This window comes from Ascaphus truei, chromosome 7 (assembly GCF_040206685.1).
Source record: "Ascaphus truei isolate aAscTru1 chromosome 7, aAscTru1.hap1, whole genome shotgun sequence".
Lineage (NCBI taxonomy): Eukaryota > Metazoa > Chordata > Amphibia > Anura > Ascaphidae > Ascaphus > Ascaphus truei.
The window spans coordinates 98,675,116-98,698,495 of NC_134489.1; the positions used below are offsets into that span (position 1 = coordinate 98,675,116).

At 42.8% G+C, this 23,380-nt stretch overlaps 1 protein-coding gene and 1 long non-coding RNA gene across 3 annotated transcripts in view; one reads left to right on the forward strand and one right to left on the reverse strand.

Moving 5' to 3' along the window:
• LOC142499763 (rac GTPase-activating protein 1-like) overlaps positions 1-538 on the reverse strand; it is a 20,265-nt gene extending 19,727 nt beyond the window's left edge. For both annotated transcript variants that reach the window (XM_075609614.1, XM_075609613.1), the window contains exon 1: positions 438-538. In XM_075609614.1, the coding sequence (XP_075465729.1) occupies positions 438-445 (8 nt within the window). In that variant the 5' untranslated portion in view covers positions 446-538. The remainder of the gene's footprint in view (positions 1-437) is intronic.
• Positions 539-643: 105 nt separating this feature from the next.
• LOC142499766 (uncharacterized) overlaps positions 644-23,380 on the forward strand; it is a 178,017-nt gene continuing 155,280 nt past the window's right edge. The window contains exons 1-3 of the long non-coding RNA XR_012802732.1: positions 644-966; positions 3,894-3,957; positions 23,203-23,278. This is a non-coding gene — a long non-coding RNA (uncharacterized LOC142499766). The remainder of the gene's footprint in view (positions 967-3,893; positions 3,958-23,202; positions 23,279-23,380) is intronic.

Below are 23,380 nucleotides of genomic sequence, written 5' to 3' on the forward strand. Positions count from 1 at the left end.
ATGTGAGGACATGGCAACACGTACAATAAACATGTGAGGACATGGCAACACGTACAATAAACATGTGAGGACATGGCAACACGTACAATAAACATGTCAGCACCTTCAATGTTTTTCCATGTACTTCCAAAGTGTACCCCACTCCTGTCACCCCCACTCCTGTCACCCCCCTCTCCTACCTCCACACCTGTCACCCCCCTCTCCTACCTCCACACCTGTCACCCCCCTCTCCTACCCCCACTCCTGTCACCCCCCTCTCCTACACGCACCTCTCCTACACCTGTCACCCCCTTCTCCTGTCACCCCCTCTCCCCCTTCTTCTCCTGTCACCCCCCCCTCCTACACGCACCTCTCCTACACCTGTCACCCCCGGCACTCCCTTCTCCTGTCACCCCCTTTCCCCCTTCTTCTCCTGTCACCCCCTCTCCAGCGCTCACTTGTTCATGGTTGCTGTGCGCTGGTGCAACAGCGAGGTCAGGTGACATCCCGCTGGGGCTGAGCCGCACTGATCACGTGACCACCAAAACCACGCGCCAGCTTCACGTGACCCTTCTTTGTGCCAAACGGACACCGGTCACGTGCTCCCGAGGTCCCCGCCCTCCCATGCGGGCGCCTGCCGAGTCACGTGACCCCCCAGGTGTGGCACAATATCTATCTGCGTCATGGTTCAATTGGGACGTCACCCTGCCTGCAGGGGGGCTGGTACTGTACAGTGGTACCGAGTACCGACACTTCCTATTGTAAACCTACAACTCTCCCTGTGATAAGCCTCTGTTATTAGAGCGGTGTCTGGGTGAGGTTAACCCCCTTTTAATGTAGCACAGAGTACATACCCTAATTGGGCTTAGTGGCTGCATCGAAGGTGGACTGGAGAGCGAATTGGGAAAGAGACCCACACAGGGATAGAACAACACGAAGAAAATCCCTTCATCAATGTACAACCACTGAGGAGTCCTTTTATAATCGGTTAGTGGCAAAGGGATAGTGGCCAGGGTTGCCACCACTCTGGTTTTTGCCCTGGAGACTACGGGTTTTGGCTAGGTATCTTCAGGCTATGGGTTTTGGCTAGGTATCTCCGGGCTATGGGTTTGGGTAGTTATCTCCGGGCTACGGGTTTTGGCTAAGTATCTCCGGGCTACTGGTTTTGGCTACGTATCTCCGGGCTACTGGTTATGGGTAGGCATCTCTGGGCTACGGGTTTTGGGTAGGTATCTCCGGGCTACTGGTTTTGGGTAGGTATTTCCAGGCTACGGGTTTTGGCTAGGTATCTCCGGGCCACTGGTTTTGGGTAGGCATCTCTGGGCTACGGGTTTTGGGTAGGTATCTCCGGGCTACGGGTTTTGGGTAGGTATCTCCGGGCTACTGGTTTTGACTAGGTATTTCCAAGCTACGGGTTTTGGGTAGGTATTTCCAGGCTACGGGTTTTGACTAGATATTTCCAGGCTACGGGTTTTGGGTAGGTATTTCCAGGCTACGGGTTTTGGGTAGGTATTTCCAGGCTACGGGTTTTGGGTAGGTATTTCCAGGCTACGGGTTTTGGGTAGGTATTTCCAGGCTACGGGTTTTGACTAGGTATTTACAGGCTACGGGTTTTGGGTAGGTATTTCCAGGCTACGGGTTTTAGGTAGGTATTTCCAGGCTACGAGTTTTGACTAGGTATTTCCAGGCTACGGGTTTTGACTAGGTATTTCCGGGCTACGGGTTTTGGGTAGGTATTTCCGGGCTACGGGTTTTGGGTAGGTATTTCCGGGCTACGGGTTTTGGGTAGGTATTTCCAGGCTACTGGTTTTGGGTAGGTATTTCCAGGCTACGGGTTTTGACTAGGTATTTCCAGGCTACGGGTTTTGGGTAGGTTTTTCCGGGCTACGGGTTGAGATTTTAAATCTCCAGGGTTACTGTAGGGCCGGCTGGGATGTTTGGTGCAGGGACATGTGAGGGGGGCCTTGCCTCTTACCTTTTCCGGGTACAGCACCTCCCCCTGCATGGTTCCGTCAAGATGGCTCTGCGACATGAAATGGCGTTGGGTTGCCGTGAAAACTGGACGTTAAGTGTCGTTGCGGGCCCATGAGGCGTCCCGTTGTCATGGTGATGTAATGTCCCGTTGTCATGGCAACACAATTCCATTATATATATATATATATATATATATATATATATATATATATATAATGTTTAAAAAAATAACGGGTTATCATTTAACAGAAGGTGGCAATCCTGCTAGTGGTCCTAGGGAATGACCTTTGGATATAGCTATTGATAAAAAGATCACCAATGCATGGTGGGAAAGCAGTGATGCTGCATAGTAACTGAGTGGATTAAAAATAAACTTTATTCAGTATGTTCATAATATAAACATGGAGTGATAGTGGATGAATAAGGAGCAATAGCTACAACCGATAGTACAGTAGCTACAGTACGACAGTAAAAAATGTTGAAAGCTGATTTGTTTACTGTTGCTACTGTACTATCGGTTGTAGCTAGTGCTACTTATTCATCCACTGTTATCATTCTGTGTTTATTATCTGAACATACTGAATAAAGTTTATTGGTGATCTTTTTATCTATAGCTATATCCAAGGGCCATTCCCTAGGGCCACTAGCCCATTGCAGCTACATTGATAACCTATTATATAACTCCTTAGTGGTTGTACATTGATGAAGGGACTTTCTTCTACCCCTCTGCGGGTCTCCTTCCCTAAATGTTTATAACCACACTGAGTAACTCCCCTTATTTGTGAGGGAGACTCACAATTAGCTGCAAAATGTATCATTTTATCTGCCAACAAATTCTGAAAACTCAACACTAGTCAGTGGGAGACGCAGCAAATTCTGGCATACCCCCCAAAATATCTCCCTGAAAAGAATTTCGATATGTTGCCTGTTATGGTTATAACCCCCCTATGTGTCACCATGAGAGGCTGGTCCAGGTCTCCCAAATCTCCATTTCCCATCAACATGTAGGGGACCAGAGATGTCAATTTTTTTGGACTCAAGTACATGAGATTTGGGGGTTTGAAAACAGGAGGCAAAAAAATGCATTTAATGTTAAAGAACTGGAGACCTGGACCAGTTCAGGTTTTCAGGATACCTCCAAGAATGATGAAAAATACAGAGGCTGCCTGATTCTGTTTTAAAAAATATTCCAAGCTAGGTGCCACGTCCTTGTGACCTTGAGCAAGTCCATTGGGGACAGATTTACTAAATGGTGAAAAGTTATCCAACAACAAACAGCCTATTCAAATAAACGGGACACAAAGTGTCGTTCAGGATCATCCTACATTAAAGAAACATCTTCCAAAAGTGCTGATTTTTACGTGGGGATATGATATTTAAAAGCCTGCACTGGATGAGAATTTTGTCATTTATAAAGAACGAAGGGAAGGTAAGGGTATAACGAAGGGAAGAAAATCAGGGCTCCACAGATTTGCTCAATAAACTAATTTATTGCCAATAGACTTAACGTTTTGGCCACACAGGCCTTTCTCAAAAGCAGAAATGGCATAATGATGGCGTGCCATTTCTGCTTTTGAGAAAGGCCTGTGTGGCCGAAACGTTAAGTCTATTGGCAATAAATTAGTTTATTGAGCAAATCCGTGGAGCCCTGATTTTCTTCCCTTCGTTATACCCTGAATTGATACAGAGAATCCTCAACCAGGAGCACCTGTAGTTGTATCCCCTTTTTTCTGATTATAATAGTGTGAAGCAATTTATCATTCTTCTATAAAGAACTTTAGGGCCATTTTGTTTTTTTAATATTTCTCCCCAGGGTAAAAACCATCACTTTCAAAAGTTGTTCAATTTAACAATTTCACTTCACGAGAGGCCTAATTGTGACCTGTATTCAATATTTTCATTATATGGTGATACATTATTGTTCCGTGTGTGTGTTACAGATCGTGTCAGCAGTGAGCACCTGCAGGAAATGTGACAGAGGTTGATAACCAAGCAGTTACACAGGTGCGTGGTGGGAGAAGGTAAGCGTAGACCAGGGGTGGCCAACTTCAGTCCTGAAGGGCCATCAACAGGTCAGGTTTTCAGAATATCCCAGCTTCAGCACAGGTGGCTCAGTCTTTGACTGCATCACTGATTGAGCCACCTGTGCTGAAGCAGGGATACCCTGTAAAGCTGACTTGGTGGTAGCCCTTGAGCACTGGAGTTGGCCACCCATGGCGTAGTCGGAAATGTTGAAAGTAGTCTCATGTTCAGCTCCATCTAATTCGTTATTCTCCTATTTATTACCATGCGCAGAATACGCTTCCAATTTAATCAAGACTCCTGCATGGCTTTGCCTCAGCACGGAGAGCGCTGCCCGCTGTGTGTGTACTGGGGGGAATTAGAGATAACATGCATGACTCACGCAGGGTTAGCAGGAGACCCGGAGAGGAAGGGGGGCTTAGCTCCTGGGAATGTGTCATAAATAAGCCTGCTCCTCATCCTATAATGTTGCTGCTTTATGATTCCTTCTGACTCCATGTTCCTGGAGCGTTGCCCGGAGAGATCCCTTTGATTCACCATGACCCTATGTTTGTGCCGGCATGTCCTGTAGTTGGCCTATTTCCTTCCACTCACATACATCTACCCCAGTGGATCAGCGTCTTTATCCTGTTTGCAGATGTAATATCTTCGCTGACAAAGGTGCTAACGATACATGTATTGTTCTACATCCTGGTTTGTAAATAAAAACACTGCAGTATAGGGATACCCAAAACGAGCAGATCACATTTTGATCATGCTTCAGCACAGGTGTCTTACATTTGTATTTCTTTTGTCTGGGGCTTAATGATGCAGTTTTTCTTTTTATGTAGACCTAAAAATGTAAATACTCTTATTAATAATGATAATTGTTTTTTTCCTTGTATAGCGCTGACACTGTACACAGCGCTGTACATAGAATTTTTGCAGGCATGGGTCCGTAGCGCCATAGTGTTTACAATCTGTTTTGTGAGGCCTGAGGCACAGGGAGATGAAGTGACCTGCCCAAGGTCACAAGGAGCTGACACAAGGCTGCGTCCATATTGCGAGCGATGCAGCGGCGCGAACAAAGTGCAGAAGCTCTATAGGGCCGGCCATAGTGAACGCGAGCGGCCATAATTTTGAGCCGACAGTAAAATTTGACTTTGACATGCAACGGCCGGGTAACGTGAGATGTTCAGCCAATGAGGGCGAACCAGCATTGTCTCGGCCACGCCTCTGCCATGCTTCCCCATCGCGAGCAATCTCAGTTCACAGATCGCTCGGGCAACAGGCTCGCACGACGCCAAGCGCTCCGTCGCACACGCCTACTATAATCTCAGCCTTAGATTTGAACCAGGTTTCCCTGCTTTATACTCCGTGTCATTGCTGCAGGATCCATATCTTTACTCACTGAGCCGCTCCTTCAGCCTCTTTAGGATATTTAGCGCAGAGGTGCTCATGTTCAGTCTTCAAACCCCCCCAACAGGTCAGGTTTTCAGGATATCCCATCTTTAGCACAGCTGGCTCATCTGATTGAGCCACCTGTGCTGAAACAGGGACAGATTGAGCCATCTGTGTTGACGCAGGGTACTGTATTGTGAAGCTTCCAAAGGTGTCAAAGATGACAGAAACACAATGGAGGCCGGCCGCTGCACCCATTTCTTCCAGGGGTAGTGTCAGGGCTGGAAAGCGCGAAACGCCTTAGGAGATTCAGTATGCAATAGTAGTGTTATACCTGACACAGGGATTACCTTGAAACGTGGTGCACCATGTCTGAATAAATAAAAATGACTACAATGCCGCTCTGTGAGAAGTCCTTTTTCTAGTGCGGTAGGACTGACTGTGTTTAAAAGATGATAGCCCATAATATATTGGTGGAAATAAAAGCCAAGGAACCAAAACACTGCAACCAAATATCTGTGTGCAGCTCCAACCTAACCAACAAAGGACAAACACTTGTGACAAATGCAAGTTTGTGGTTTATTTTTTAATGAGCATGGGGTGCATCAACCGAGCAGTGCTCAACTGCAGTCCCCAACAGGTCAGATTTTCAGGATATCCCAGCTTCAGCTCAGTTGAAGACTGAGCCTCTGATTAAGCCACCTGTGCTGAAGCAGGAACTGATTGAGCCACTTGTGCTAAAGCAGGGATATCCTGAAAACTGACTTTTTTTGTGGGGGGTGGGGGAGAGCACCCCTGACTTAACCTTTAATGTAGCCATCTTCCCTAGAAGTATATACAAGTTTAACGCAAATAATACTAGTATCTTGCCACCCGAGCTTGGCCTGCTTTAAAAAATCTATTAACATGATTTTCTTAATCTGTAGCTTTCCAGGTAACCATTGTAACCTGTAGACTTTAATGAGCTCTGGGGGGAGCTACATTTTGACCTTTCGGACACCTAATATTTCAAACACATCTTCTGAATGAAGCATTGGAGTTATAAAAAAAAAAAAAATTGTGTTGGAAACTGCAAAAGAAGATTTTTTAAGGGTAAGTAACGAAATAAAATACTACAAAATGTCGATCAGCTCAGACTGCTGCTTTAAACAGCAGAGCCTATTACTGAGTTACCTTCCAATAAGATATCAAACAGGCAGCTTATCACATGCCTATATGCTATCTAAGGGGGTATTCCATATTCTTACTCTTTTCAGTTCTTCTTGAATATCAGCATAAAATCACACATTTTGGATGGGAGGAAACAATAGCAATTACTACAAGCACAAATCTGTGAAAATAGGATATATTTTTAAATAAGGATCTCTGCGGTAAGCATGAAAACACTTGATAAATGGTTACCTCATCCCCGAATACATTAATTAATGAATTGAGTGTAATGGATTGCTGCTCTAAAAACATCTCTTTACAATTTAACAGCGAAGGCTATTCGTTAAGTAAACTATTAAAGACATGCTGTGTGTCTGTAATTAACTTCTCTGTCCCAAAGCATCAGCAACCAACATAAAAATTAGCATTTTTTCAAGTTTTGTGCATTGAGCACAATAAGTGTCTTATAGGTCTGTGATGTCATTGTTTGGCTGACGCTCGGCACATAAAAAGTGGAGGAAATGTGAAGGGCACTTAAAAGGCCTGAACGCGCGGCTCAGTGAGAAACTGCGCTGAGTCTTAAAACAGCTCCTTGTGACCTTGCGCAAATCACTTTACCTCCCTGTGCCTCAGGCACCACAAAAATTATATCGTAAATTCTACAGGGCAGGGATCAAGCCTTCAAAAGTTCTATGTACAGCACTGCATCCACAGTCACTGTACACAAAAAAGTGACCCCTCAAATGCTATAGTGGTATTAAATAACCCCTCCTTAAAATGGCAGCCCAAGCAATGTGTTTAAAAAAATTATATATATATCTATTTTTACAATAGGATTGAAGCAGGGGGTCTCCAGAGCTGATCCCTGTTAATTTCAGCTCCAGGGACCCCCTGCTTCCCAGTATACCTTCCTCTGCAGGGGGTGCTGGTAGCAGCTGGGGTTCTCGTAATGGCAGCTTCAAAGCTCCCGCATCGTGCGGGCCAATAGGAAGCCGTGGTGTCATCCCTTGCGGCTTCCTTCTGGCCCACGTGAACAGCACCGAGTTACCAGAACCTCCTACGTAGGTAAGTATCTTGGGAAGCAGGGGTCCCCAGAGCTGAAATGAACCGGGTTCAGCTCCAGAGATCCCCTGCCGCACTTTGATTGCTCCTTTAATTTGGGATAGAATGTGAAATACGAGGACTGACTGAGCCCCTGGCAATCTCAATTACATAGTCACGCTCCTGCTCTCCCTTTCCAACACCCCGTCTCTCTTTCCAAAATCCTTGGGTTCTCAGCTCTCTTTGTATCTCTTTTTCTCTCTCTTTGCGGTCTGTGAGTTACAGCACCTTTTTAGTGGACCAAAATGTAACCTGCACATAAATAGATTATATTCTCGTAACTTCAGGAGAAGAGAAATATATTGTCTTGAAAGCTCACGCACGACATATATACATTTTATGTCTGTCCCATACAAGTTGACCCGAGAAGAAGACAGAAATAGGCTGGATAGGGCAGATGAGGTCACACTCGCAAGATCTGCCTGCTAACAGTGGAACATTCATTGTCAGCAGGGAGCCAAAAAAATGGGGCTCGTCTGTGAACCAAGCTGCTGATTCCACTTTCTTTATACTAGTTTTTCATACAATTCTTGGCGGTGCATAATAGAACCTGTAATAGTGACTTTTCCACATCCCCCAGAGTCACATTTGCTTTTATTCTGTAATTTTTTGAACACTTGACTTGAACAGCATGAATAGTGCTATACCGTACTTCTGAAGTTGCCTTACCGTTGCATAATATCTCACTTCTAAGGATGGTGGAACATATTAAAGGGGCAGTCCCTCCTAAGACCATAGGGAACTAATGGAAGTTGAAGGTGATGTGGGGGAAAGAAGATCAGACACGTATAAGAATTGGAAAATCATTGTTTTTACCTTTTAAGGTATTCATCAAAAACAAATGCTTTGGGGTGTCTTTACCTACTCTCTTTTGATACCACTGTTTGTAAACTGTTGTATATTCAGGTACATTGTTCTATACCAGGGGTGGACAACTTCAGTCCTCAAGGGCCACCAACAGGTCAGGTATTAGGGATATCCCGGCTTCAGCACAGGTGGCTCAATCAGTGGCTCAGTCTTCAACTGCTGAACCCCATTCATTTCAGCTCTGGGGACCCCTGCTTCCCAAGATACTTACCTACGTAGGAGGTGCTGGTAACTCGGTGCTGTTCACGTGGGCCAGAAGGAAGCCGCAAGGGATGACACCACGGCTTCCTATTGGCCCGCACGATGCGGGAGCTTTGAATCTGCCATTATGAGAACCCCAGCTGCTACCAGCACCCCCTGCAGAGGAAGGTATACGGCTTCAGCACAGGTGATGCAGTTGAAGACTGAGCCACTGATTAAGCCACCTGTGCTGAAGCAGCGATATCCTGAAAACAACCTGTTGGTGGCCCTTGAGGACTGGAGTTGGCAACTCCTGTTATAGAGTGTTTCCCTTTTGTTGTTTTGTTTAGCTAATGATGGCAGCATGATTAGCTTTAGCGAGATACTGAGAGAACAAGAATGACTAGATACAATTGAAATCAAAGTGGCAAAGTGGAAATAGAAACTTGCTCTTTTTTTACACAGGAAACAATAGAATAGACATGTGGCCGGAGTGGGGTTGAATCAGATATGGCTAAATTGTTTAAAACAAAAAAATAACTTTTTTGCCCACTTCACAGAACTGCCATTTAAGCTCTGCCATATGTTTCTCTCTTGCCGCAGCCAAAGCTTTAATAAGCGTTTCATGTTTGCTACTTTAAGACGGAAAAGTACGTGGTTTTTTTAATACACTAAAAGAGAATGATTCTAGCATTATGCAACATTCTAGAGATGTATTTCATTCCTCTCCGTGTTTCCGTGCTGCAATAGGAACGTCTTCAAGGACCGAAGCCTCGGAAATAATGACATTTCTAGACGGTTACATTATGTTGGAGTGCATCTTTTCTCATGATTAACTGGGACTGCCAACCTTTTCAATGACCAGCTGTAGCCTTTGATATTTTGTTGATTTATAAAGGATAGATCTATTTAGTGGTATGCTAAAAGCTTACCCCTCCAAGTGCCATCACTGAGTTTTGTTAACCCATTCGCTGCCAGGTGGGGCCTGCAAGAAAGGGAGTTAAGTCCCAGGTGTTTCAAGGTCTTCCCAAAATATCAGAAAAACAGGCACAAGACCTAAAGGTGTTGAAACAGCATAAACCAGGGGTGGCCAACTCCAGTCCTTAAAGGCCACCAACTGGCCAGGTATTAGGGATATCCCTGGCTTCAGCACAGGTGGCTAAGTCTTCGAAGACTGAGCCACTAATTGAGCCACCTGTGCTGAAGCCGGGTTATTCCTAATACCTGGCCAGTTGGTGGCCTTTAAGGACTGGAGTTGGCCACCAATGGCATAAACTGTTGTATGTTCTGGGAGTGAATATGGAGTTGCCCATATCCAAGCAGCCATGCTTTGGTAAAAGCATTACATTGCTTTATGGGTGCCGTTGGGGCATGCCCTTGTATGTAGAAACATAGAAAAACGCAGTGCCTGCACACTTCCTGCTAAAAAGAGGGGTTACATGGATATGAATTGTCCACTACGTTAACTTTCTGAAGTTCTGTGTTCTCTGTGTACTTTTACTAACCCTCCACTAGTTTTCCATTGAGATCCCTACGGCATTGTATACATTGTCCCCCTCCAGTGCTTTGTAGTCTGTCACTGACCCTCCCCTCTCCTACTCTGCACATTGCAGTCCAAATCAGTGGTGGATAACTTAATTTAATCAGAGCTACGGGCATTGCCCTAAAGTACCCTCAAGGACCCCATGTGTCCTTTTGCCAGAGTCGCAAGATAAAAACGCTGCAGTACATCTGAATGCTTAAATAAGAGCTGTATGTAACGTTAAGAGTATAATAATCTGAACATTTTTATTCAGAACAATTCATATTAAGAGTCACAACATCAAATGTTTAAAAGAGGAGGCAGTTTTACCAATGGGGAACTGGCGAGGACGCGAGAACACAAAAGCCCCCCTTAAAATAAATAATTGCTCCTTTAGCCCTTTCACTACATTAAAATGGACTAAAGTACAATAAATGGGTTAAATTAGCAGGATGTGTCATGGGGACATGTTGACTAAATTGTGCACAAATTCTCAACAGGAAGCGTGTTACCTGCCAGTTGCCGGCTAAAAGCTCTCTAAAGGTCATTTTTCAAATGGCGGGATTAAGGTATTTTAAAATGACATTTTCTGTGAACTAAAATATAGGAACAACAGTATTGCCATTTGGTTTTCTCCTGGGCTGCATTGTGCCAGCATGCTGACCCCATTTCCTCATACTCACAATGTAATAAGCTCTTTGTACATACAGCACTCTTGCTCAGGAGATTTATGCATTAACCCTACTTTTGCTGGAGAGACCTGTTTTTAGCAGTCTAGTGCTCTGCAGGTTTCTGCAGCTTATGCCATCAACTCAGCAGTGTGCTTCTGTGCGCAGGGTGCATTATATATAGATGTATTAATAAAATAGAACCTGCCCGGTTTATTGCTAGTAATTATATATAATGGCAGAGACGTGATACAGCAGCATATTCTCATTGTGAGAATGTAGGTGCGACATCTTCTTTAATTAGAATGAACAGTCAATGATAAGAGAATTTGGAAGAGTGAAGGGTAGCTCTGTGTCTTTCCATTTAATCCATGGCCCCTCTCCTAAATGTTGGGACTGTCTCCAATAGGGGATATCACTGCTTGCAGTTGATTCATTTATTTCTCCCTCTCTTACCCTGTCCTTCACATACCCCTCCTCCCTCTCTTACCCTGTCCTTCACATACCCCTCCTCCGTCTCTTACCCTGTCCTTCACATACCCCACCTCCCTCTCTTACCCTGTCCTTCACATACCCCTCCTCCCTCTCTTACCCTGTCCTTCACATACCCCTCCTCCCTCTCTTACCCTGTCCTTCACATACAGTACCCCACCTCCCTTCATCTTACTGATTTTCTATATTTCTTTCTTCCTTCCTACCTTTAATACTTGCCTCTCTTTTGTCCTACAATCCTTTCTTCCAGACAATCAAACATCATGTGTATGGCTTTTCGCAACCAGTATACTCTATGAAATCTAAAGGCCAAAATTAACCTGTTTCAGTTCAACTTCTGGCATAAAAGTGCATTATTGCCATAACGACAGTGAGCCACCTGAGAGGCACTGAAACAAATAGAGTAGTTTGTAGCAAGAAACATCGTACATGCCATTGCCTTTTTATATATCTCTTAGGGAACTGTACTAGACGCATAACACCTGGTGACAATTTATTTCATGTACATCAATGACATAGCAGATCAGAGCAAGGCACATTTTTGTGCACCTGAATCAGTGACAGCTTAACAAGTTCCTGAGAAGGTCCTGGAGGATCAGGTGTAACTTGCTTATGCCTGACTCTGAGCCGCTCTCATACCCTGCCAGCTGGCACTGCCTGGGTACCGCTAGAAATATTCTGCCATTCTGTGTGGAGGAAAGGAGAGCTGCAGGCACCATAGACTGGGGCAGATGTATTACAGCTGTATTCACACAGCAGTGACTCCTAAGCAGTGTTAACATTTCACATGTGGGGGAAGCAGAGGGAAGTTCTCTGTCTTGTGGCAATCACATCAATCAAAATCATCTTAAAACCGCAGCAACACAAGTGCATGTGCTGTGTAAGGTGTCTTCCAGGCACCAGAAGGAATCTTATGGAATAGCACCGCTTAGTAAATATGAGCTACTGCTTGCCCCCATCATGCTCATAACCCTCAGGACTGCACTGCCGCCATGTGGCCCAATTAGACTCAGAATCCTACAAGGCCAAGCTACATGTAATTGTCATTGGTGCTGATAAAACAACACTAAGCAACCTGCGGCCATAGGGAAGCAGGGGCCTCTCAACGTCAGTATCATGGCCCCTCAGCCTCCGTGCCAGGGGCTTACATACAACACTTCAAAATTATGCCAGCTCGGAGAGCGGTCATCTCCCGAAACCTTCATGCTATTGATTATCACACTCCCCTTGTAGATTATCAGGCTTTGCTACAAAGACCATATGTACCTGGATTAACATTTAAGCATAACATGTTACAACATTGCTAAACGTTTTCTTAAATGCTTTTTTACCCTTGCCCTTTCCTTTCCTATAATGTGATGCACCATGCAGTATGTATTTTATGTTGGGGCTTAAGATCATCACTGAAATCTGCACTCCAGTTTATAATTGTGCAGTATGTACAATAATATAATCTAGAAGGGTAGAAAAAGCAGGCATACCAAATGTGTATTGACTAGCTCAACGTTTCAGGTCCCGATGGAGCCTTTTTCTCCATTGGGAAGCTGAAACGTTCATCTAGTAAAGACACATTTATTGTACCATTTGGTGTGCCAGCTTTTTTTTTACCCTTCTACATAGTACAGTTTAGCACGTTAGCAGAAGCACCCGCTCCAATCTTTTGGATTATTACTATTGTTGTGTTCCCTGTTGCCTTTACTAATAATATAATATATATCTATAATATTCTCAAAGATAAATAGGATTTGTATTGAAGGAACAATGTAAGCGTGTCCATAGTTAAGAAGCACATGCTTTTGTTAGGGGGGTAAGATAATAGTATAGGTATGCTTTTGTTAGGGTTAAGATAATAGTATAGGTATGCTCTTGTTAGGGGGGTAAGATAATAGTATAGGTATGCTTTTGTTAGGAGGGTAAGATAATAGTATAGGTATGCTTTTGTTAGGGGGGTAAGATAATAGTATAGGTATGCTTTTGTTAGGGTTAAGATAATAGTATAGGTATGCTTTTGTTAGGGGGTAAGATAATAGTATAGGTATGCTTTTGTTAGGGGGTAAGATAATAGTATAGGTATGCTTTTGTTAGGGGGTAAGATAATAGTATAGGTATGCTTTTGTTAGTGGGTAAGATAATAGTATAGGTATGCTTTTGTTAGGGGGGTAAGATAATAGTATAGGTATGTTTTTGTTAGGGGGTAAGATAATAGTATAGGTATGCTTTTGTTAGGGTTAAGATAATAGTATAGGTATGCTCTTGTTAGGGGGGTAAGATAATAGTATAGGTATGCTTTTGTTAGGGGGTTAAGATAATAGTATAGGTATGTTTTTGTTAGGGGTTAAGATAATAGTATAGGTATGTTTTTGTTAGGGGTTAAGATAATAGTATAGGTTTTTTTTGTTAGGGGGGTAAGATAATAGTATAGGTATACTTTTGTTAGGAGGGTAAGATAATAGTATAGGTATGCTTTTGTTAGGGGGTAAGATAATAGTATAGGTATGCTTTTGTTAGGGGGTAAGATAATAGTATAGGTATGCTTTTGTTAGGGGGGTTAGATAATAGTATAGGTATGCTTTTGTTAGGGGGGTAAGATAATAGTATAGGTATGTTTTTGTTAGGGGGGTAAGATAATAGTATAGGTATGCTTTTGTTAGGGTTAAGATAATAGTATAGGTATGCTTTTGTTAGGGGGTAAGATAATAGTATAGGTATGCTTTTGTTAGGGTTAAGATAATAGTATAGGTATGCTTTTGTTAGGGTTAAGATAATAGTATAGGTATGCTTTTGTTAGGGGGAAAGATAATAGTATAGGTATGCTTTTGTTAGGGGGGTAAGATAATAGTATAGGTATGTTTTTGTTAGGGGGGTAAGATAATAGTATAGGTATGCTTTTGTTAGGGTTAAGATAATAGTATAGGTATGCTTTTGTTAGGGGGTAAGATAATAGTATAGGTATGCTTTTGTTAGGGGGGTTAGATAATAGTATAGGTATGCTTTTGTTAGGGGGGTAAGATAATAGTATAGGTATGTTTTTGTTAGGGGGGTAAGATAATAGTATAGGTATGCTTTTGTTAGTTGGTAAGATAATAGTATAGGTATGCTTTTGTTAGGGGGGTAAGATAATAGTATAGGTATGCTTTTGTTAGGGGGTAAGATAATAGTATAGGTATGCTTTTGTTAGTTGGTAAGATAATAGTATAGGTATGCTTTTGTTAGGGGGGTAAGATAATAGTATAGGTATGCTTTTGTTAGGGGGTAAGATAATAGTATAGGTATGCTTTTGTTAGGGTTAAGATAATAGTATAGGTATGCTTTTGTTAGGGGGTAAGATAATAGTATAGGTATGCTTTTGTTAGGGTTAAGATAATAGTATAGGTATGCTTTTGTTAGGGGGTAAGATAATAGTATAGGTATGTTTTTGTTAGGGGGGTAAGATAATAGTATAGGTATGCTTTTGTTAGTTGGTAAGATAATAGTATAGGTATGCTTTTGTTAGGGGGGTAAGATAATAGTATAGGTATGCTTTTGTTAGGGGGTAAGATAATAGTATAGGTATGCTTTTGTTAGTTGGTAAGATAATAGTATAGGTATGCTTTTGTTAGGGGGTAAGATAATAGTATAGGTATGCTTTTGTTAGGGGGGTAAGATAATAGTATAGGTATGCTTTTGTTAGAGGGTTAAGATAATAGTATAGGTATGCTTTTGTTAGGGGGGTAAGATAATAGTATAGGTATGCTTTTGTTAGGGGGGTAAGATAATAGTATAGGTATGCTGTTGTTAGAGGGTTAAGATAATAGTATAGGGAGCTCTGCAGCGAAGCATGAAAGTTGCACGTGAACGCTCAAACTGGAACACATTACAATTCGAGTTGTGTATGGTTGTAAATATTTTATTTTGCATAGTGTATGATTCAGATATTGTGTCTAGCATATGGGAGAGAAAGGAATAAATGCCTCCACAGCCTGCAGCGACTTGTGGCTGAAAAAATCATCGGAACATTTATAATCCGAAGAGCATTTCTGTAGAATCTCCAGAGCAGCATCTAGATCAGGACTGGGCAACTCCAGTCCTTGAGGGCCATCAACAGGTCAAGTGTTAAGGATACCACTGCAGGTTGCTTGAAGACTGAGCCACTGATTGAGCCACCTGTGCTGAAGCAGAGGTATCCTTAAAACCTGACCTGTTGATGGTCCTTGAGGACTGGAGTTGCCCAGTCCTGATCTAGAATATAAAGACACCACTTTGACATTTCTTACAGTAACGTGTAAAATGTGCAAAAGATCATTTAAATGGTGCAGGAAAAACTTTAGAATTTGTTTCCCGTTTTATGGTGCTCATTAAATAGATAAAACATATTAAGGACATTTCTTTTTGTCAGCACCTGTTAGGATTCCCTGTTTTGAGCAGTGACCTGAGTTTCCCGTCAGTATCCCAGTGAAATGTCATCCTTTCAAGGAGGGAGAGAGGGATGTCTTTACGGGAGATTAGCTTTAACGGGCTTTTGGTTTTGCTCAATTAGCTCCTTCCATTCAATCTTCCTTTCTGTAATAATATTTATTGGTGTATAATGTAGTACCTTTCCTTTCACAGCGTGTAGCAGGAGTTTTGTCAGACAATACCGTTTTTCAGGAGTTCTTAACGTTAGTCCTCAAGACCCCCCACCCCCCAACAGGTCAGGTTTTCAGGATATCCCAGCTTCAGCACAGGCAGCTCAGTCTTCGATTGAGCCAGTGATTGAGCCACCTATGCTGAATCAGGCTCTTCGACTGAGTCACTAATTGAGCCACCTGTTCTAAAGATGGGATATCCTGAAAACTTGATCTGTTGGGGGGTCTTGGGGACTGGAATTGAAAACCCCTGTCATAGTTAGAGGTAATTCCGACTCTGCTCTCAGTGGCCACACAGCAGTAACTAGTAACAGTAAATTCAGTATCTAGAAACGTAAATTGTAACTAGGTGTGTGAATTGGCACTAGGGGCTGCTTTACTGTAATCCGCTATAATAACTGGAACTGTTCCAAGTATTGAATCAGAGGCAGAAAGTAAGCGGCTCATTCATCATAGTCTCCTGGTTATAAAACTGGGACAGGAAAACTTCACCAAATGTATCAATACAACTATTTCCCATTGCAATGAATGGGATTTTTGTCTTTAATAAATGTAGTACAGTAGTTTTACCCCAACTTTGCAGCCAGGAGACTCTCATAAATAACCCCCTACCAGTATAATGCCAACTGTAATGAGTTAATGTTTAGAAAAGGCACCTGCAACTGAGAGATTTTGGCAACTGAACCACTATGGCAGGGGTGATCAACTCCAGTCCTCACGCCCCCCCAACAGGTCAGGCTTTCAAGATATCCAGCTTCAATGCAGGTGGCTCAAGCAGAGACTTAGTCTTCATGAGCCTCTGCTTGAGCCACCTGTGCTGAAGCAGGGACTGATTGAGCCACCTGTGCTGAAGCTGGGATATCCTGAAAACCTGACCTGTAGGAGGGGCTTGAGGACTGGAGTTGAGCACCCCTGCAGTATGGGCTGGAAGACAGTAACTAGTATTTAAACTGTGAGCAATGGAAATTAGTAAGCATCTGATATTGTGGGTTGGAAAAATAACTATAATGGTTATGTATTAATGAATTATACATTAATTCATTATAATTAATTATACATACAGATGTAGAAGGCGCTATTATCCATGTTAACACGGGGTATCGCACAAAATAACATGATAAATATTGAATGTGTTCAGGAGATAAAACATGGGTTAACATTGTTTTCCATGGCACTGCGTGACATCTCGTGGTAAATATCACTTTAGTGCTAACACAACATGGTGCTTTAACACGTGCACTAATCTGCTACATCAGTAGCTATGGTTAGAGAGAGTAACTACGTAACACATGGGATAAGAGCTACAGTAATTGCTCATATTCAATCATAATGCACCTGCTAACTGACTGGCTAATGTGGGGCGTGTGTACCTTTTAGTTGTGTTTGTGTTCAATATGAGATGATACTTTCAACTAGCTACATGTAATATGAGCTATTTGTTTTAGGTAGCTGTATATTTCTACATTTAGAAGTGGTTACTTCAACTAGTTACAGGCATACCTGACATTAACGTACGCAGTGGGACCGGAGCATGTATGTAAAGCAAAAATGTACTTAAAGTGAAGCACTACCTTTTCCCACTTATCAATGCATGTACTGTACTGCAATCGTTATATACGTGCATAACTGATGTAAATAACGCATTTGTAACAGGCTCTATAGTCTCCCCGCTTGCGCACAGCTTCGGTACAGGTAGGGAGCCGGTATTGCTGTTCAGGACGTGATGACAGGAGCATGCCTGAGCTGCCGTTTGCTTATTGGGCGATGTGTACTTACTCGCGAGTGTACTTAAAGTGAGTGTCCTTAAACCGGGGTATGCCTGTATACAGTACCTGTTTATGTGACAAGTGCTGTTAACTGTTCATCAGTCCGAGTCCTGTCCATGGTGCTGAACCTATTCAGAGAAGGAATGCTGGGTTCCTAGTGTGTGGGAATCTATGGCAGTAAATTGACACTAACAAATAGACCAGGGTTAGACAACTCCAGTCCTCAAGGGCTACCAACAGGTTAGGTTTTCAGGATAACCCTACTTCAGCACAGGTGGCTCAGTCAAAGACTGACACATGTGCTGAAGCAGGGATATCCTGAAAACCTGACCTGTTGTTATCCATTGAGGACTGGAGTTGGCCACCACTGAAATAGACCGACAAAAGTGTGAAAGGTGTTAATGATTGTCCTGCATCATTTATCATCAATGTGTCAAAATGCTTTGCACTGTTTTGCTCTGCTTGTATTCAATTACTTTTTCGTAGTGTGAATAAGATGTTAGAAGATAAGTGGGTGCATATATTATAATAAGCTGTTTACCTTTTTTCATATCTGTCCATTTTATTGCCCTTACTATGAAATTTAAGAAACATTATCAACAAGTATTTTATATGTGAGGCAGTCACAAACAGAACATATTTTAAATGATGGTATGTGCCAAAATATTACTTTTTTGGAGTGATATACAGAAGCCATAAAGTCTTTCACGTCTGATGTTAGTAAATTATCATAACATAGAGCAATTGGAGAGCCATGTCGATTAGAGCAGAGAAACAAACCTTATCAACCTAGCCCAGGACAAGCGGTCACTTCAACTACTAAAAGACATATCGAATATCAAAGAAAGGTTTATACATAGCATAGAAACTCTGCTCATTTCCTGGTTATTCAGTCATCCCATTAAAATAATGTAAATAGATGTAAAGTATATGCCTGTGTTTACACACATTGGAGGGCTACAGTGCTTGACTCATCATTGCTGCACAATTCAGGAAACTGATGAGACACATGTAGTAAGTTATATGGTGCTTGGGATAAACACAAATGTATCCTAAATATAAACAAAGGCAAGGGTCTAGGTGTGAGGTTTCACAACAGGTAGGGGAATGGACACGCTATGTGGGCCAAGAGGTTATTATCTGCCATCAGTTTCTATGCTCGATTTAATATGGGATAAGGGCAAGGGTATTTCTAGGATTGGACTGTTCAGTGGATGAATACAGGGTCATAGATATAAAGTTTGTCATCAAAGACTGTACAGCATAGAAGAACAGGAAAAACAAACCAAAATGCTTGTATGCCTACAGCACAACAGTGATAAAAGGCAGCGGGATTTAGGATAAAACTTTCACATTTCATTTTGAAATTTCAATAAACATTAATCAGCTATCCGTGATCATTAAAGTTCTGACGCGTTTCGCACAAGCTGGGGTTTTATTGAAGGAGGAAAAAAATGGATGCGAAACGGAGACTTCTAGAACTGAGCAACTAAAGAGATGTACATAGGGCAGTGGTGGCCAACTCCAGTCCTCATGAGCCACCAACAGGCCTGGTATTAGGGATATCCCTGTTTCAGCACAGGTGGCTCAATCAGTGGCTGAGTCTGAGCCACTGATTGAGCCACCAGTGCTGAAGCAGGGATATTCATAAAACCTGACCTGTTGGTGGGCCTTGAGGACTTGAGTTCACCACCTCTGGCATAGGGTATACAGTACAGCCTGGACGCTGCAGGGGTAAGGATAAAAAGCCTGTCACCTGTAGCACTGGACAGCTAAGAACCTTCTTATTTCTAGTATGGGTCAGTTTAGGAGACAAGTGAAGATATACTCAGCCTATAGCATGTAGATCTGAAAAACTGAGAGGGCAGCTGCTGGTAGGCAGAGCCTGTAGGCATGAACAGTTCATGGAGATATACAGTATACTTCTACGACTGAACAGTTAAGTGGGGAGATGCAGGAATACACAGCCTGTTTCCTATAGGAGCTCAGTCATTGAGAGCCTGTATATGTACTGAGGTTTGAAAGGTGACTATGTCAGAAGACGCGCGCCACTCCGGTGGAAAATAAATACTAGAACATATCTGCAGTCTGTCCTATTAATCCTCGGGGGGGCAGTGAAATGTAATTAGAAAGCTGTAAGGAAATAGGTTGTGATTATATCTGCTGCTAATTAATCAGAAGTGGTTAGGAGAATTTTTGGATGAGGAGAGATGATCAGGCAGAAGAGACAGGGGAAATAGTTGGTTCCAACCCAAGTGATATTTCGTTCACTTGATCTTTTCCGTTTATTCTCACAATTTTCATACCATTCTGCCTCGCTCTGTTACCATGTTATGTTAATGTAGATTATTTAACCTCTTTGCTGCCAGTGCCAGTGTGTATATATATATATATATATATACTGTACAATACTGTTCCATATTTTTATAATCTATTGTAGAATATCTTATTATAGATATGTTTTTCCAGAAATTAAGTGGTAAATATGTCGGCAGTCATTACGAGCCTTCCAGGTATCCCATCCAAATTTTATCATGCGCTGGCACACTTGATTGAGACAGAAAAAGTAGTAGAGAGTGAGACGGAGTGAACTGAGGGTGCGGAAAAACAAGAATGCAAGACGAGGAAATACCGTGTAAGAGACAAAATTGTACAGTTGCCTCCCCTGCAGTCAGGGAGATTGGGTTGGAAGCTGCTTTACTTTGCAGAGAGCAGATCTCCCCAGGACTGCAGGCTCCTGCCGTGTCCCATAATCCTGCAGTGGCTCCAAACTCATGCACGCAATGCATCCTTTAATATCCCCCCTTCCTTCACATGCCTAAGGGGGGGATTTGCCATACTTAAATCCTTGGCTGCTGGAGAGTTGGAAAACAGAAGATTTCAATGCACAAGATGAGCCATAGGGAAATAGGTGAAAACACATGCCAAATAGATCATGACATTCCCTTCTAATAACAACAGGGGAGGCCGATAAAGTCATTGTATATAAAGAAGCTACAGATCAGGACAGCCTCCCTCATACAATTCAGGGTTTCATAATGTTCTTCTGCATACAAGAGTTTCAGATCAGCACAATCTTCACTGATAACACAGAGTTTTTCAGCATTAAGTCTTGGATCAGGTTGTTTCTTCATAATAAGTGTAGAGGTGTGATCATTTCCTTTTGTACAACAGAGCCTGAAATCAGAGAGCACACAGGGATCTATACATTAACCTTGTATAAAGGGTTCTCCAATAGCTACATTTACTGTCCTGTGGTGTATTTAGAAAGTCTCTCTGAATAAAGTATACTGAATTATATCCATTCCCATTAGCATATAACTAGACAAATCCTTTGTATGAGGAAGCCTCTTACTGTATTTTAACATCTGCTTAGAAGAGTTGCTATACTCTGTTATGTAATTCCAGTTGCCAAAGTTCACTCTTACGGTATGTCTCCTCCAGTGCCGACTGCGAAACCTTGTAAAGGAGCAACAAGAGATACCTGTGCAAAAGGAACAGTGTGTACAGAGCTTTTAAAACGTCACAAGTCCCGTTTTCGTGTGTACTCTTCATTTATGTACATGTGATGAGATACAGTATATATATACATGTGATGAGATACAGTATCCCATCACATGTATACATACTGTATCTCATCACATGTATATATACTGTATGTGTGGATTTGAAAGTTTTACACAATATTACAGTTGTGAAAAACTCTCTTGGTGATCCATTAAAAGGTATCACAGCCTGCATCAAATCACTCCAACAATAGTATAACGGTTAGAACGGTATACTTTGTATGTCTCCTAGATATGTATGTATGTTTTTTTTATTGCCTGTACTGTATACTTGTTCTTAATTATACTGCCATCATTAGCTAAACAAAACAACAAAAGGGAAACCGTCTAGAACAGGGGCGGCCAACTCCAGCCCTCAAGGGCCACAGGTCAGGTTCGCACAGGTGGCTCAATCAGTGGCTCAACGACTGAGCCACTTGTGATGAAGCAGGGATATCCTTAAAACCTGACCTGTTGGTGGCCCTTGAGGACTGGAGTTGGCCTCCCCTACTGCAAAGCAATGAGAACATGGTCAATGCAATATAAAAATATTCGTAGTGTTATTCCTCAGAAAGGGGGAGGGGCGGCATGCTGTGCAGTATTCTCCATATCACATGGTTGATGACAGCTCTGTCTATATTTTGAGTTTTGCAATTGCACTTTTGATAATTTTATATGACCCCCATTCCTGAGCAGTACTGCCAGGGCCCATACAAAGTTGGTATATAAAAAAATTATAATAGTAAAAGCTATTTTGGGGTGCATGGTAAAGCCATACATTTTAGTGGGGTTGAGAGAATTGCAGAGAAATGAACACTGCAGAATGATGCACCCACATAATCAACGCTTCCCTGCAAGAGTGGCAGGCAATGTGTTTTAGATGATATTAGAGAGAAGATGAATGCTGCTTTCAGCAGGTAAGAGAAGGGCGGGGAAGCAGGGAATATAGTTCAACAGCTTCTCCCCATGTTTTCCGGCTGTTTGAAATATCAGGGGAAGTTTGGAGCAGATGCTGCATCTTCCTGTGATGGACTGAGGGAGGCGGCACATGGAGGTACTCACTCAACGAGAGCTCAGACCATCTGGTAGTGAACTACCAGTGGGGACTGGCTGACAACAACTCAGGAGCTGCTGAACCGGCATCCCGCGTACCAACTGTCAAGGGAGAGTGTACAAAGGAAAAGTGTGTGTGGGAAGGGGGAAAATATCTTACAGAAAGTGTATGTCACTAGATGCACAGAGAGAGGGTGTGTGCGCAGGAAAGGGTGATAAGTCCACAAGTTAAAGGAGGGAAGGTGAGGAATTTTAAGATAGAAAGCATGTGTAGAGTAGAGAAACAAGCATTGGTAGTGTGTACCGCATATTGTCTTTAAGGTTGAAAGGGTGGTGTGTGTTTGTTTGGAGAGAGACAAAGCACGTGTGTGTATATTTTGGTGTTAAAAAGTCGAATACACGCACATGGTTGGGCTTGAATAGACAATGATGAAAGGAAGTACTTCTTTATGGAAAAAGGGATGGATTCCTGGAATTGCCTCGCAGCAGAGGTAGAGCAGGGGTGGGAAACTGCAGTCCTCAAGGGCCACCAATAGGTTGAGTTTTAAGGATATCTCTGCTTCAGTCGAAGACTGAGCCACTGATTGAGCCACATGTGCTGAAGCAGGGATATCCTTAAGAACTGACTTATTGGTGGCCCTTGAGGATTAGAGTTGCCCATCCCTGTAGTAGAGGCTAATACAGTAAGGTAATAAAAACATGCTTGGGATAAACACATGGCTAGCCTAAATATGAGAGATACCTTGCGTCAGGCCTGCACAACTTCTTAAGTGAGAAGGGCCGAACTGCTACAAGGAAAACAGATTCGGGCCGCACGGGTAAAATTATTATCATCATCATCATATTTCCCCCAGCACCCATCATCATCTTCATCATCATATCTTCTCCCCCCTCCCACAGATCATCATCTCCCCCCCGCATCCGATCACGGCGGTGGAAGCTGGCCCCAGGAGGTGTTCGCGTTAGCGGCAAGAAGGTAAGAAACGCGGGGGGGATCGCATCAAACTGCTGGCACTTCATCGGCAGAGCGAGTTGGGGTTGGGGATGGGGGGGGGGGCGGCGCGTCACAAAGCTAGCG